We start from the raw sequence: 15252 nt of genomic DNA, 5'->3' as shown, positions 1-15252 counted from the left end.
CGCCCGCGTGGCCGGCCAAGATTCACTTGTCTGGGGCAAATTGTCACCTCTAATAAACTTACTAATTCCTGGCAGGTCTCCTTTCAGCGGAATTTTGCTAGAAGTTCCTCAGTAGGTAGAATGTAGCTGTTTTAATGGGTGTTTCTGATCTGGTTAATGTGGAGATACTGAAAGTGCTGCTTCCTTGCCGGCCGCCATGTTGGATCCCCATCATATATTTTTATGTTAGCTCAAGTCTAGGCTTTAGGAACTTTGCAGAACAAAACAGAATAGAATGCAATAGAGTCGAACATAATACACTCTTAGAAATTCTATGGCTGAGGCAGGAGCATCGAGAGTTAAAAGCCAGCCTCAGCAATTTAGCGATGCCCTAAACAACACAATGAGACCTTGTCTGTAAATAAAAATATAAAAAAGGGATGGGGATGTGGCTCAGTGGTTTAGTGCCCCTGGGCTCAATCCCCAGAACCCCCACCCCACAAATAGTTATTCTTTATAGTCAATAATATATGTCATAAATTATAACAGGTTTATAGTTCCCAGATATATATAGTTACCTTAATTAAAATATGTCTATCTTCCTTCAGTATTTACTTATGATGAAAGATGACTTGCTTGTTTTTAATTCCTTTCCAAGACATTATAATTTTAACCTTCACAATAGGAAATTTTATTAACTTAATAATAGCTGTTTCATCTTCAGGGAAGTTATCAGGCTTTTATTTTTCAACTTCAACAGTTACAAAACATTCATTTTAATTTACAATTGACAGCAGTTTTGAAAGAATTTCTACAAGGCTGAGTAAATAAAGGGGATAGGGCAAAAAATCTGAATGTTAAATAATTTTAGTTATATAAATGTCACATATAAGTGTATACGTTAGTTCTGCTTTAGTTTTCTAGCATTTAATTTATGAACTACAATAGCTATTATATTATCAAATACAACACTACCTTGGATATAAGCTCATGTTTGTTGTGGGATTGGAAATTTTGAAGGAAAACAACTGCAAAGAGCTTCTGGAAGAAAACAATGCATTTTTAGACTGCTGAGGAAAGACAATAATTTGTCAAATATTCTTAGAATTTACTCTTTATATTTACAAATTGGAAAGTTATGTTAAATTTCTTATTGGCTTTATAAAATATGCTGCTATCAGCATTTTAATAACCTGGTATAAATTGTTTCAAAAAATGGGAAATATAATTATATTAGTTTCAAAATTAAACTGAATAGACAGATAATAGTATAATTATTTATTATAGAATTATAGTAGTATTTTCCTTAATGTGAAATTAGCAGAATGTCTTTTTGTAATGTGTACATTTTAAAAAGTATATTCTTTGTTATGATATTTGAAAGAAAGTCCAAGTAGAAAAACTACCTAGAAAAGATACACTCTAACTTTCAAAGCTCATGTGATATATTTAACCACTAAAAGTATGAATCACATTGGGTAATTCATTAGCTAATTAAAATACTTTATCTGATTCATATAGTTTTCTGTTTGTCATCCTATTTCTGTATCTTAAAGCAACTTTGATCAAGCAAGAAAATTGAGTTCCTGCATTTCAGGAATATAAATTCAAAAATTTTCTGTTATCATATGGTTACCTAGAAGCAATTTACATTTAATAGATTGTGTCAACATGACAAACTAAAAGTGCTAAAAAATGTACAATATTGTATAAGTGGTTTTCTGATGCCTAGCAAGTCACCTTTATCAACTTGAACTCTCATTTTCTGAAATAACAACATCATTCTTAATTGCCTACTAAAATAGGATGTGAAATGATTTACCTAGACATTTCCTTCAGGCTAAGTATAATGTATATGTGTTAAAAGTCCTTGAGAGAAACACATAGTAATGATGATGGATATGCAGTTCAGGTGTACATTAATTTTATTAACTTCTTCACCTGTCAGTTTATGTAAGTTATTTTGAACTCATGGGAGGCCCATCTCATGAACTTGAATGGTATTAATTTATTTTTAGGCATCCATTAACAATGGTTAAACATTATTAACTCTTTTATCTTTTACTTGATTGCTTCATTCATTTATACCTTTCTAGTGTTTTCCACGAACAGTAATATTCAAGGCCATTGCCAATACAATTTTGTGTATTTTCAGATATGAACCCTTTAAAGTAGAACATAATTTCTCCATCTCTGTTGACTGTGTTTTATTAATATAAGTCAAAAAATGTACTTACTTAAAAGTGGAGTCTTATGGGATCTTACTAATCAAAGTGTGTCCCCTGGATAATAAATATTAGCATTATCTGGTAGCTTGTGAGAAATATGGAATCACAGACCTAGTGAATCATAATCTGCTGTTGGACAAGTTTCACACATGATTTTTATGGCCAGAAATATTTGAAAATCAATATTCTAGGACACAGTGTGGAGTATTACCAGACTTCTAGATGTTCTGTCTTTCATTCTGTGGATGTCAACATGATTCAGAATTTTTAATTGGACTAATTCTAGCTACTCATATTCTTTTGTTTAAAAAAATTATTAGTTATTGATAGACCTTTATCTATTTATTTGTTTATACATAGTGCTGAGAACAGAACCCAGTGCCTCACCCATGCTAGGCAAGCACTCTAACACTGAGCCACAACCCTAGCCCCATAGCTACTCATACACTTGATGTGGGTACTTGGTAGTATAAATTAGTAATAAAATAACAAAATAGCCTCTTCTGACCACAAGTCAATGTAGTAGATGTCTGAGAATCAGGAACTTATACAAGGTTCTCTTGAAAGTTTTCTAATCAAACTATTATGGTCAAAAGGCCTTGGGCTCTTTGTAGGATCTGTGCTTTCTTATACTAATCCTAAATAAAAGTTTTCACCATGTTGCAATTGGAATCTTCAGGTCAGTTAAATCTACTTTGTCTCCTATGTCTATTATCTGTGTTTACCTCTCAGAATAGGCACCTCTGTTTATCTGTCCTCTGTCTTTATGCTCTTCCCCACTCCCTTTCCTCTGCCTCATTTCTTGTGCTTTGTGCCTTCCAATAGTCTCACTGTGAACTCTTAAATCTGTTTTTCAAGACAAGTCTTTCTGTTCTATAAGTTCGTTCTGTTTATACATGGAGACTACTTTGACTCTGAAGAACAACACTGTACCCATCTCTCTCTTATATCCCTACTCCTTTTGAATTGTTTTCCTAATTTCACAGAGCCAATTCCAAAGATACTCTTGTCTATACATGTTTTTTTTTCCTTGCAATTTGTGTCTAGTGGCCATCAAGAGGCCCTATTAGCCACTTTAGCTTTAGTGAAATTCTTTCCTCCTTCGGTTTATTGCATACCATGTACTTAACACTGTATTCTGTTATTTTCTCATTGAAGACTTTGGTACTAAGATCAGAGTCCTTTCTGCCCAAGTTGTATATTTATTCTTAGTAATCTTAGTACCTCTCTGAGATGTCTGCTCTTTGTAAAACCTTCCATTTCCCTATGTTCTTAAGTTACTCATGCAGTTGCATAATCCTACTATAGATGTTATCATTACCCGGAATTTCTCCTTTTCTTAAATACACACTTTAACAGAATTATTGATAGATTTGTACAAACTTTCCATGCATTCCTACTAATACTTCTCCTTAATTTTTCTCAATTATTTAAATGTTAAGTATCTTCTATGCCTTTATCACCATTTGTAGTAGATGACTTTTCCTAATATTTTAGTCAAAATAATGTTTCTCAAATTATATGTATTCATTTTTATGCTCACTGTATCTTTCCATCTGCTTTAACGCACTTTAGCTAGTTAAGCTAGTTCAGCTAGCTAATCTCTCTCTTTCTCTTTCTAATGCCATCACTGTCATGTATTAAGCACCCTTCCTCTATTAATCTGGATATTCATATCTTCAGTCCCATTCTATTCTCTGAGACTTAATCATCAATCTTTAAATAGGTTTTTTTAATATTTGAGGAAAATTTTTCTCTCCTAGAAACATAAACTTTTATATGTTATCTTATTCAACTTCTCTATAGAACTAGACCCTATTAACTACTTTATTCTTCATGAAATTCTTTCCTTTCTTAGCTTATAGCATAGCACTAGGTACTTATTACCTTTTTTATATTTTGGTCATTTGTTCCAATTCATTTTTCTTTTAATAATGTTATTCTCCACAAAACTTCTCCTGTTATTTTCCTCCAAATGTCCCCATTTCTTCCCATTTAAGTAACATCTAACTTACATGGATAGATAGAAGCATGTAGATATCTAAATATATATCTTTAGATCATATGTTTCCTTTAAAGCCCACAGTGGGCCAATAAATTATTTACTATATGAAGGAATTATTTTTCAGCCTGCTGGCTCATTTTAACACAAGCTTTGCTACCAATATGAAAGGTCTAACAATTTCTGAATAAACATTTGAGTGAATAAATTATTTTTCTATCAGAGGGTAAAACTTCATTATAGAATGTTAAGTGAATAGAAAATTAATTGCTTCTGAAGTCACTGTAGGACCATCGGGAATCTAGAACTTACTTTTCATATTATTAGAGAAGATGTCATTGAAAGGAAGAGGCTTTTAAGAGATGCCAATACAGAAAAAGCATGAAAGATCATAAAGGGTTTTTATAAACTTTTTTGAAGAAGTAATGAACTTTCTTTTTTGTAACTCTTAGAATTACTTAACATTTTTATCTTTTCCTTTATATTATTATATAATACAATTTTAGTTTGTATGTCATTATGTATTTTAGAAGTTAAAATTTTGTGATTACTAAGAATTTTCTTGACCCCTTACTGTATTATTAAGACGTTCCCACTGTAATTATTTATGAGCACATTTTTAGCCCATATATTCTTCACTTGAAGTTGTGTATAGTAAATATTTTAGAATCTTAGTAGTTACTTCTAAATCTGTGATCATATATTAATCAGATACTGATAAAGTATTAAATATTCTACATATTAATAAAATATTATTAAAACTTTTATTTTATTATATGAATAGCTTTAAGAAATAGTAATTTTATGTATGTATGCCCAGACATTCACATATATGATAAATAGATACATAGAGGGAAGTGGACAAACAGAAAAGCCCTTTTTTTAATTTCCTGGAGAAAAAAATTAGAAAAATATACTAATGCCAAGGGAAGATGTATGTTAAAAAATAAGGTGACTTCATTGAGATAGTTGTAGCTATCAATATTTAATGCCAAAATAAACATTGTACCTGGCAAAAAGAAAATTGGTAATTTTCATGAAAAACCTTTCTATGTAGTAGCAAGAATTGAAATCAGACTATAAATATTTGGACTAATTTTGGAGATGAAATACACAGAAAGTAGAGGCCATAGTTGAAAATTGTTCAGATGATACCCTTGACCTTGAATACATGTAGAAAACCAGATGTCATGGCACACACCTGTAATCCTAGTGGCTTGAGAGGCTGAGGCAGGGGGATTGTGAGTTCAAAGCCAGCTTCAGAAATTTAGCAAGACCCTAATCCTAAAAAGGGTTGGGGGTGTGGCTCAATGGTTAAGTTCCCATAGGTACAATCCCTGGTACAGAAAAGAAAACAAATGGAAAGCTTGTGTGTGTGTGTGTGTGTGTGTGTGCGCGCGCACGTGCGTATGTGTGTGTATACATATATATTCTTTATATAAAAACATGCATATGTGTGTGTTTGGTGGGTATAAAGAGAGAGAAAAGGCATGAAGATAAGATCCATGGAAGAGGAACATTGGGGTAAGACTTATTAAGTTTTGACTTACTGATTGTATATGCTACTTTTGTTTTCTACCTGAATAATTTTAAAAATATTATCAGGACATAATATGGAGATCAGGGTGATATGCCTAACTCCCAATCTGATTTGCAGTTTTTAGAAAACTTTCTTTTAATCCATTCTTACTTTACTGAGCTTGCAGCATTTCTCCCCATGGGCTGGTTCTATGATTGCTATATATATCATTGCTAGAATTTGTTACCCATTTTCTCATGGATCCAGGAAAACCAAATTGCATGTGGCAACATTATGCTACAATAGACTTCATGTTCTGTATTGACTATGTATCAGGCTCTACTCTAGATATTGGAGAGAAAGTAGAGAAAGAAATAGATGAGGATATCTGGCATTATATAGTTTATATTCCAGTAGAGAATATGTAAATAAAGCAAGATTAATATACAAAACATTTGGAATGTTAGTAATAAATGCCAAAGAGAAAAATACAGGAGAAAATAGGGCCAGGTGGCATGTATTCATATGTGTATATCAGTGTGTGTAGATAGAATGCACTCAAAATACTGAGAAAATATTATCTAAGTAAATATCAATGAGCAGTGACAAATTTACAGATAACCAAGGTAGGAACTTTTCATACATGAGGGAGAGTGTGTGTGTGTGTGTGTGTGTGTGTGTGTGTATGTATGTATATATATGTGTGTGTGTATATATATATATATATATATATACACACACACACACACACACACATATATCTGTGTAGCACGAGCATGCCTCTGGTGTCAGAGAACAACAAAGTGTGAGGCTGGAGCATAATAACCAAGGTATTTGGTAGCAGAGGAAGAATTCAGAGAGTTTAAATAGATTAGGGTCAGGCAGGGCTATCATAAGGACCTGAACTTTTACTCAGCTGTAGAGTTAACCCTGTCATGACTGGCATTCTCTACTGCCTTGAGAATATGTCACTGAAGAGCAAAAGTAGAAGATAGAAGACCATACAATAGTAAATTTTGAAGCATCCTAATCTTCCAGAGATGTTGGGATACTTTGACTGATACATTAATAGTCATAGTGATAATATCTCTTTCTGGATAGTTTGGAGATTAGAGCCAACAGGATTTTTTTGCAGTGCTAGGAATGGAACCTAAGGTCTTGCACATTTGAGGCAAGGACTTTACCCCTGAGCTCTATCGTCAACCCAAGCCAAGAGTATTTCTGATCCTTTTGTGTGGTTTGGAAGAAAAAGAGCATTCAAGAAAGATTCTAACTTCTTGAGCAGTTTTTTTTTTTCCTGCTTTTTATTTTGCCTGAACAAATGGATTGAGTCTCAGAATACTCCAAATGTCCAAATTTAGAATTTAGGGAGATGATTCAGAACCAATCAGGGAGAATGAATATAGGTGGCTTTTGAGGTTAGAGGAAAACTGTGTGCATGTGGTCCAGCAAGCTAACTTAATAAATACTTTCAATAAGAAAATGGAATTCTCTGAATTAAAGTATGATAAGTAAGCTGAGGTCTGAGAATCAGCCATTGACTGTAGTAACCTGGAAGTAAGCGTTGACTTTGATATAGTAATTTTGATGGGAATAAATAAGGGAATATGCAGGAGGACTAAATTACTTTGTTTTTGTGTTTGGTTTGCTTTGGTGTCAAACCAGTTTTTACTGTGCAACATAGATCGTTAGAAGGCCAATGTCCTCCCTGATGGCACATAATTCTTTAAAGGAATGCATATGTCCTTCTTTTCCCAACAATGTATTCCTCATCAGTCTTTGTTTTTGTTTGTTGTGTGATGTGACTCTACTTTTACATTTTCTGTATTTTAATGCGTGTTTCTGTAAAAAAGGAGAGAAAGTAGTAACACTTGGAACTACTGATCTAAATTATTTTAAAACAGAATTCCATATATTTCATTTGAAGTCAAATACCTGTGTGGTTCTATCCCAAGAGAAAGCAGTTTCAGTGATGTTTATTTAATCAATTTTGTTAACACTTAAAATGTGGTTATTTGGACACTTCTTACACATTTTTATAAGTCAGGTGTTTTAATCAGATGTTGATGTCAGAAGTTTTTCCTGAAATTCTAAGATTATTAAGATGACTTTTAATGAGAACAAGTACATATTGTTGTTAGTCTGATACTGTTTCAGTTTATGTCACAGCATTTGTCTCAGCTTAATAATTCCTAGTTTGACATTTTACTGTGAAAATTTTCTTTCTTTAAAAAATAAGTTATGTGAAGAGCCTTTTTTAGTCCCCTCAGAAGTTCTGGATGGTAGGTATTCCATTATTTTACACAGAAAACATTGTGGCAGGGCTGGGGTTGTGGCTCAAGCGATAGCGCGCTCGCCTGGCATGCGTGCGGCCCGGGTTCGATCCTAGCACCACATACAAAAACAACGATGTTGTGTCCTCTGAAAACTGAAAAAAAATTAAAGAAATATTTTTAAAAAATTCTCTCTCTCTCTCTCTCTAAAGAAAAAGAAAACATTGTGGCTCAGAAAGTTTGAATCACTTTGTTAAGGACAAACATCTAGTAGATAGATGTAGACAGAACTTAATTCAAGTGAAGGAAAAAACAGTTCTCCAAAACATTTCTTTTCATTACCTTTTTTTTTTTTTACCAACTTCTTGCTACCCTATGATTGATTATTTATAATTGACCATCTGCAACTGTATCTGAAATGAAATATTTGCTGGACTCTTAATTGCCATTGACCCTTTGCACTATTCAAGGCATATTTGTGACCATATTCTTCTTCATTTTCTAATACTCCTCTATGAAGGGATTCCCCTGTTGATAGGTAACATAATGAGGATATCATCAGCACATAGATATTAAAAGTGCATTCCCTGCTTCTTTCCAGGGCCTTTGTCTCTATATATGCACCAGTGATTTGGTTTGCAAATAATATACATCTAGTAATGTAGCCAGGTAACTGAAGTGTATAGGGCCTTGGTAATCAGCCTGTGGACTGTCAGTGTCCATTATGAGTAGTCAGGCATTCCTTCTGTCATTTTGGGGTCCATGCTGAATTAATAATGCCTCAATTATTTCATTATTCCTAACTACCTTCAAACCAAAAACTCACCCTTGCTGAATTGTGTTCTGTTAGGCTCAAGTCTGATTTTCTTTTTTTTTCAATGAAACATCCCTAGAAGCAATAGATTATGTTTGAAAGAAACCTAAATTTGAAATGGAGGAGCATGGTACTAATATTGGACCTAAAACTTTTCAATTGTGTGTCCTTTGATATGTGATTCAATTTTTTTGATGCTCCATTTTTTCTTGTATAATATTAGATAACATAATGCTGGCTCATTCTTCCTCACAATTATTATGACATGCATTTAAAATCATACCTATATAAAACCAGTAATATGGTAGACAGTAAAGAAACTTCATTTTAACATGATTATTCTGAAGTTTTCAAATTTTCTATAAGTGTCTTTGTGCCTCACTTTCTTCTTTTATGAAAATGGGAGAGTAATAGTAACAGATCCATAGATTGTTAGTTTTATCATGGTGGTGGTTGTTACTGTTATTACTTGTATTAGAATTACTAGACTGATGTGGTCAACAAAACAAGATATTTAAGCTCAAATATTATTCATGAGATATTCAAAGTTTGGCTGTTAGCATTACTATTTGGTTATCTCATCAGATGCTTAGAATAAAGAGAATATGATCATGGCATTTAAAAAGCCGTTGTTAATTTATTGTCATTGTTTATGAAGACCAGATGGTGTTCTGAGTCTTCCCTTTATGTAATTTCATGTAAAAAATAAAAAAAAAACAAAACACATAAATACAAACCTTTCTGAGAAGAGAAACTCTAACTTGCAATTCGAAGAATACCAGTTGACTCCATTTTTTTTTTTATTATTTGCCTTGTTCACTTATAGCATTAGTATTTTTTTCCTCACTGATTTATTTCCCAATGTAGTTAAAAGCAAGAATACCCACATCTTCTTGTTTTTAAGAGATGTAAATATTATAGATTTACTTAGAATATACTCATTTTTCTCTAATAAACTGGTTTAAAGTTCTTGGGGAATGATATTTACCTTTTAACAGGGAATATGTTAAGTGTTAAAAAATGTGCCAATACAATGCTAAGGACAGGGAAGTTAGGACTCAAAAGTTAAGGAATTGAGGAAATAGGAATTTTATATTCTTCTTTGGGCTTTAACTGGATGTTGTTTGTGGCTGCCTTATTTTCATGGAATTTTCAGTTCAACCAGCCAGTTGGAACCTACCATATCTGTCTGCATGTTTGTGGAAACAATTCAGTACTAACTTTCGAAAGTGAATTTCAAGACAATCCAGAATGTTAGCCTGTTGATTAGAATGAAATTGTGGAATCATAAAATCAAATAACAATGCACCCTGTGTACTTTGAAAGTTTCAAGCAGAATCCAAGATACTAAAATTTGTCTATCACCTTCAAATATCACCTTTGTTGACTTGTGAGAAAAAAAATTGTTTTCTTTTGCTATCCTTCACAGTATAATATAAGATATGTATTTTTCAGTTGGGATGTAGTTATTAAAAATAAGGCTATCACATTATAATGTTTCATTTCATTCTTCAGTTATTCTAAACTTTAATATTTTATACATCCTTTTATTTGCTTGGGAAAGAGGCTAGTCTAGATGAATGCTTATTTCTATGAAAGTATTTCTGATGCTGCCATATTTTTGATATTTACATTCATAACTTTATATTTATTTGCTTTCAAATGAAAGACACAAAATCTGCATTGTACAATTACAGTTAACTCTGGTCATGTGTAGATATTTAAATTTAAATTAATGAAATGACATTAGATAAAATTAAGTTAAAATGTCACTTCCTCGGTCACATTGGCTGACTTTCAAGTGCTCAATACCAACATGTAGCTATTGGCTTCCATACTGGACAAAACAAATATTGCACGTTTCCTTCCTTGCATAAGTTTCTGTTCAACAATGCTGCAAATGTGCATGTGTCTATTATACCCCCCTCCCACATATACTCCAGTATTATACTGTGTAATATTTGTTTAAATGCCTGTAAGTATGAATATGATTTTGAAAAATAGTCCTTCCTCAAACTCAAGTAAAATCAGTTTTATAACTATTATTTTATCACAGAGATTATTCTTACTATATGCTAATTGCAGTGTAGCTTTCTTTTCTGTGAGTAGTTTTGATTTAAGACATATGACATATGTTATAGACACATCTTTTTATGAGTATAGTAGAGTTCTGCATTTTGGTTTAATATGTGAAATATTAGCTAAAGTCAACGGTATACAATACTACTTTCAATGGATTTTTTTAATATTTATTTTTTAGGTGTAGATGGACACAACACAATGCCTTTATTTTTATGTGGTGCTGAGGATTGAACCCAGGTCCCGCCCGTGCTAGGCGAGGGCTCTACCACTGAGCCACAATCCCAGCCCCAATACTACTTTTTGTTAATTTAAACTTTGTAACTTTTGTTTAAAAGTTAACTGTGATTAGAAGGGATGAACAAAGGAATTTAGAAAGTTCGTTCAAACTGAACCAAATGTTCCTGGAAATTGGAGTATGTAGGCTATTTTACATAAAAAAAATTAGCCTACAGTCTTGTATTTAAATCTATTTTTATGCTAAATTATTCGTAATTATAGCACTTTATACTTTTTCTATATTAGTGGATTCTTAATTTGACTTTTTTTAAAATTTTTTATTGTTGGTTGTTCAAAACATTACATATTTCTTGATTAATTTGACTTTTAATACTAAATATATTTCTATTTTCAGTAATAGTATCGGTGATATATCTTTAAATGATTAATTTCATTTAATTGTCTAATATTTTGTCTTTCATTGTTATGATTTGCCCTTTAACTTCCTTCTTTTTAAGTAGTATAACATTATAATGTATCAGAAATAATTACAAAAAATAAGTTTAGAAAATAGAAATCTTATTAAAAATAGCAATTCAGGATGAAAATATCTTTTGCTTTTACTGCCATTTTGATGCTTTTGGTGACAAAAGAGTTGAGGAAAATATCTGTAGATTTCTGCGATAAGCTGACAGTGAAATATCTTATGGCTTGAAAGGGCAAATAGAAGTTATAATTACTGTGTAGATTCAGAATCCTTGTATTGAAATACTCACCTTTGCTATCATGCTGCAGGCCATAGAGCGAGAAAAAGCCGAGAAGTTCAGAAAACTGCAAGATGCCAGCAGATCAGCTCAGACCCTGGTGGAACAGATGGTGAATGGTAATTACATGGAGTTGATTTAGATAATCTTCTTAGGGATTTGATAAACACATAGGTTCATATTTATCAGCTGAATTATATTAGACAAGCACTACTTGAATACAAATTTCAATTAAAGGGAGTTTGTTTTTTCAATCTTTCTTAATGCTAAGCAAATTATTAGGGGAAATTCAACTTGTGTCCTTTGGTAGAAAATGTGATGTGGTAGAATATCTTATCAATCTGTTGCAGAGAACTAAATTTTAATGCAAATATGAATAATTTAAGAAGGTTTATAGAAATAATTGGTGAGGAAGGCAATTGTATATAATACGTTAAAGTGAGTATAATCTGTTTGCAAGTAGTTTTTCCAATACATTTTTCCAAAAAGACTAATATTATATGGAAGGTTCTAAACTAATACCTGTTTTCTAGCTGTATATTTACATTTTCTATATTAAAGCTTGTGTCTTTCTTCACTTAATAAACATCTCTTGGAGGAATCTCATTTTTAACTAATTGTTTTATTTTTTATTTTTTGTATTTTTTAAAAAAAATAATTTGTTTTAATTAGTTATACATGACACTAGAATGTATTTTGACACATCATACATAAATGGAGCATAAACAACTTCTCATTCTTCTGGTTGTACATGATGTAGAATTACACAGGTCGTGTAATAATATGTACACATAGGGTAAAAATGTACAACTAATTCTATTGTAGTACCCCCATACCCTCACTCCTCCCTTTACTTCCTTCTGTCTAATCCACAGTATCTCTATCCATGCCCCTTATTATGAATTAGGATCCACATATCAGAGAAAACATTGGGCCTTTGGTTCTTTGGGATTGGCTTATTTCACCTAGTATAATTTTCTCCATTTCCATCGATTTATTGGCAAATGCCATAATTTCATTCTTGTTTAAAACTGAGTAATAGTCCATTGTGTATATATACTACAATATCTTTATCCATTCATTTGTTTTGAAGGGCACCTAGGTTAGTTCCATAGTTTATTTATTTTGGATTGAGCTGCTGTAAACATCGATATAAGTTAAATTTTAGTGAGATAAAAATACAATGTTAATATATTTCTTTTTATGAATGAAATAAAATTAATCTTTGCTAACACTAGATACCTCAAAGTTATCTGTGTAAAACATTATTGATATGAAATATGAAAAAATTTTCAAAATTTCATTGCTATAGTATTATATTTCTTTTCAGATAAAAGTAATTTTATGAAAATCATAAATGGCATTTTATTTTGTAAAGGATATACTTATAATAATATTGTAAACAAATATAACAAATGTTTTTGTTTTACATGTCAGCTTTTTATGGAATCTTCCAGATTCTGCAACATAAATTCTGTATATGAATTATTTTTTACATTAATTGCTACGTTGGCACTATAAAAATTCAATGAGTCAATGATCTTAATAGGAAATCAATTCATTTTTTTCTTCTAATGAGCCACATGACTATTTGCTTAAAATAAGAACAAGTTAATATGACAGCTTAGAATTGGGTTAATAAGTTAATTAATATATAGAGAATGAAAAGTATTAATAGGTTTTGTTTAGATACATGTGATTTGGTGATTTTAGTTGATGGTTTAACAGCACATTCATGTTAAATTATATGATCTAAAATATTATTTTAATTGTTATATAATCCCCCCTAGAAACTATATTATTACTTTTTCACTTGAATAAGCTAATTTAATGTGTGTATTTTCTTTTTTCATTGTGTTTTTAATGATGGGAACAATAAAAATAATTTAAAAACATCTAAAACCAATATGGTACTAGGAATTGAAATCAAGGCTTATTTCATGCTACACAAGTACTTTGCCACTGAGCCACAAGTCCACAGTCTTTATTTTTTAAATGGTCTAATTTTTTAAATTATTGATAGGTCTCCATTTTATTTATTTATTTATATGTGGTACTGAGAAATGAAGTCAGTGCCTCAGACATGCTAGGCAAGTGCTCTACCATGGAACCACAAACCCCCAAATGGTCTAATTTTAACAATTAAATATCAAGCATAACTCACCTCAGATTATCTGATATTAGCAGACACTGAATTATTTAAAAAAGTATTTAAACACTTAGAAATAAAAGAAATGATTTATATTTTTTGGTATGTGAAACTATTTATAAGTGTTGAAATGATCATTGACTAGTGAGAATATCAGTTTTCCAAACTGTTGTCGTATCTCTAATTTTTGGAAGCATAGAGAATAAAACAGGACATTTAGTAAGTCCTTAGTAAATATTAACTGCTTAAATTCTGTTTCACAAAACAAAATTAAGATGATAATTAAGATAAAAACATTGGTAATATTTTTAGAAAACAACCATGCAGTGGCAAATGCCTATAATTCCAGTGGCTAGGGAAGCTGAGGCAGGCAGATATCAACTTTAAAGCCAGCCTCAGGAAAAGCAAGGTACTAAGCAACTTAGTAAGACCCTTTCTCCAAATAAAATACAAAATAGGGCTGGGGGTGTGACTGAGTGGTCAAGTGCTCCTGAATTCATTCTCTGGTAATAATAATAATAATAATAATAATAATAATGAGGAGGAGGAGGAGGAGGAGTCTTCTTCAAGCTACATATATGTTATATTAGTGAAGATATGATTAATTGATACATGCTTAGGCTGGAGTTTGGTCCATAAACAGGATAATTATTTAAAATGACCATATCTCTGCTCTCCCATTAAATAAAAATAATTTACATAATTACTATCAAAATATTCTGAATTCTGCTTTCATCCTTTTTATCTTTCAAAAACATATTATATAGTATTTATTTTCTATGATTGTACAAATAGTGAAATAAGCCAGACACAAAATTAGTGCCTTGAGTACCTGTCTACGTTTATTTAAGAGAAACTCCTAACCCTAGTTTTGAATACTTCTACCAGAGAGCCAAGAACTAAAGTTCACTGGTGTAGTTCATGAAGCTGAAATGTAAATTAAGCTTTCTGTATAACAGGATTCCCAACAATTACCTCACTAAATCACTTAAACATACTAGTCCAGAATCATCTTTCTTACATTTGTTCTATGGGATTTTAATCACCATACTTCATTTAGCATCTCATGCAATTATATTCCTTTAAACCATATATACTTTCCACAAAAATTAAGATAAAGGCAAATCATTTTTACACAATGTTACAATATTTTTTATTTTATTTTATTTTTAGAAACTTGCAGCTGACCCTTTAGGTTGGGGGATCAGGTACCACTCAGCTGCAAG

The 15252-nt window shown here is 31.6% G+C and overlaps 1 protein-coding gene across 1 annotated transcript in view; it reads left to right on the top strand.

Moving 5' to 3' along the window:
* Positions 1 to 15252, top strand: part of Dmd (dystrophin) — a 1737386-nt gene that overhangs the window by 295944 nt on the left and 1426190 nt on the right. The window contains exon 15 of the mRNA XM_048796385.1: positions 11909 to 11996. Coding sequence (XP_048652342.1) covers positions 11909 to 11996 — 88 coding nt within the window. The remainder of the gene's footprint in view (positions 1 to 11908; positions 11997 to 15252) is intronic.

This window comes from Marmota marmota, unplaced genomic scaffold, assembly GCF_001458135.2.
Source record: "Marmota marmota marmota unplaced genomic scaffold, marMar, whole genome shotgun sequence".
NCBI lineage: Eukaryota > Metazoa > Chordata > Mammalia > Rodentia > Sciuridae > Marmota > Marmota marmota.
Note: the sequence above shows the minus strand (reverse complement) of the source record. Positions and strands in the feature narration are given on the sequence as shown.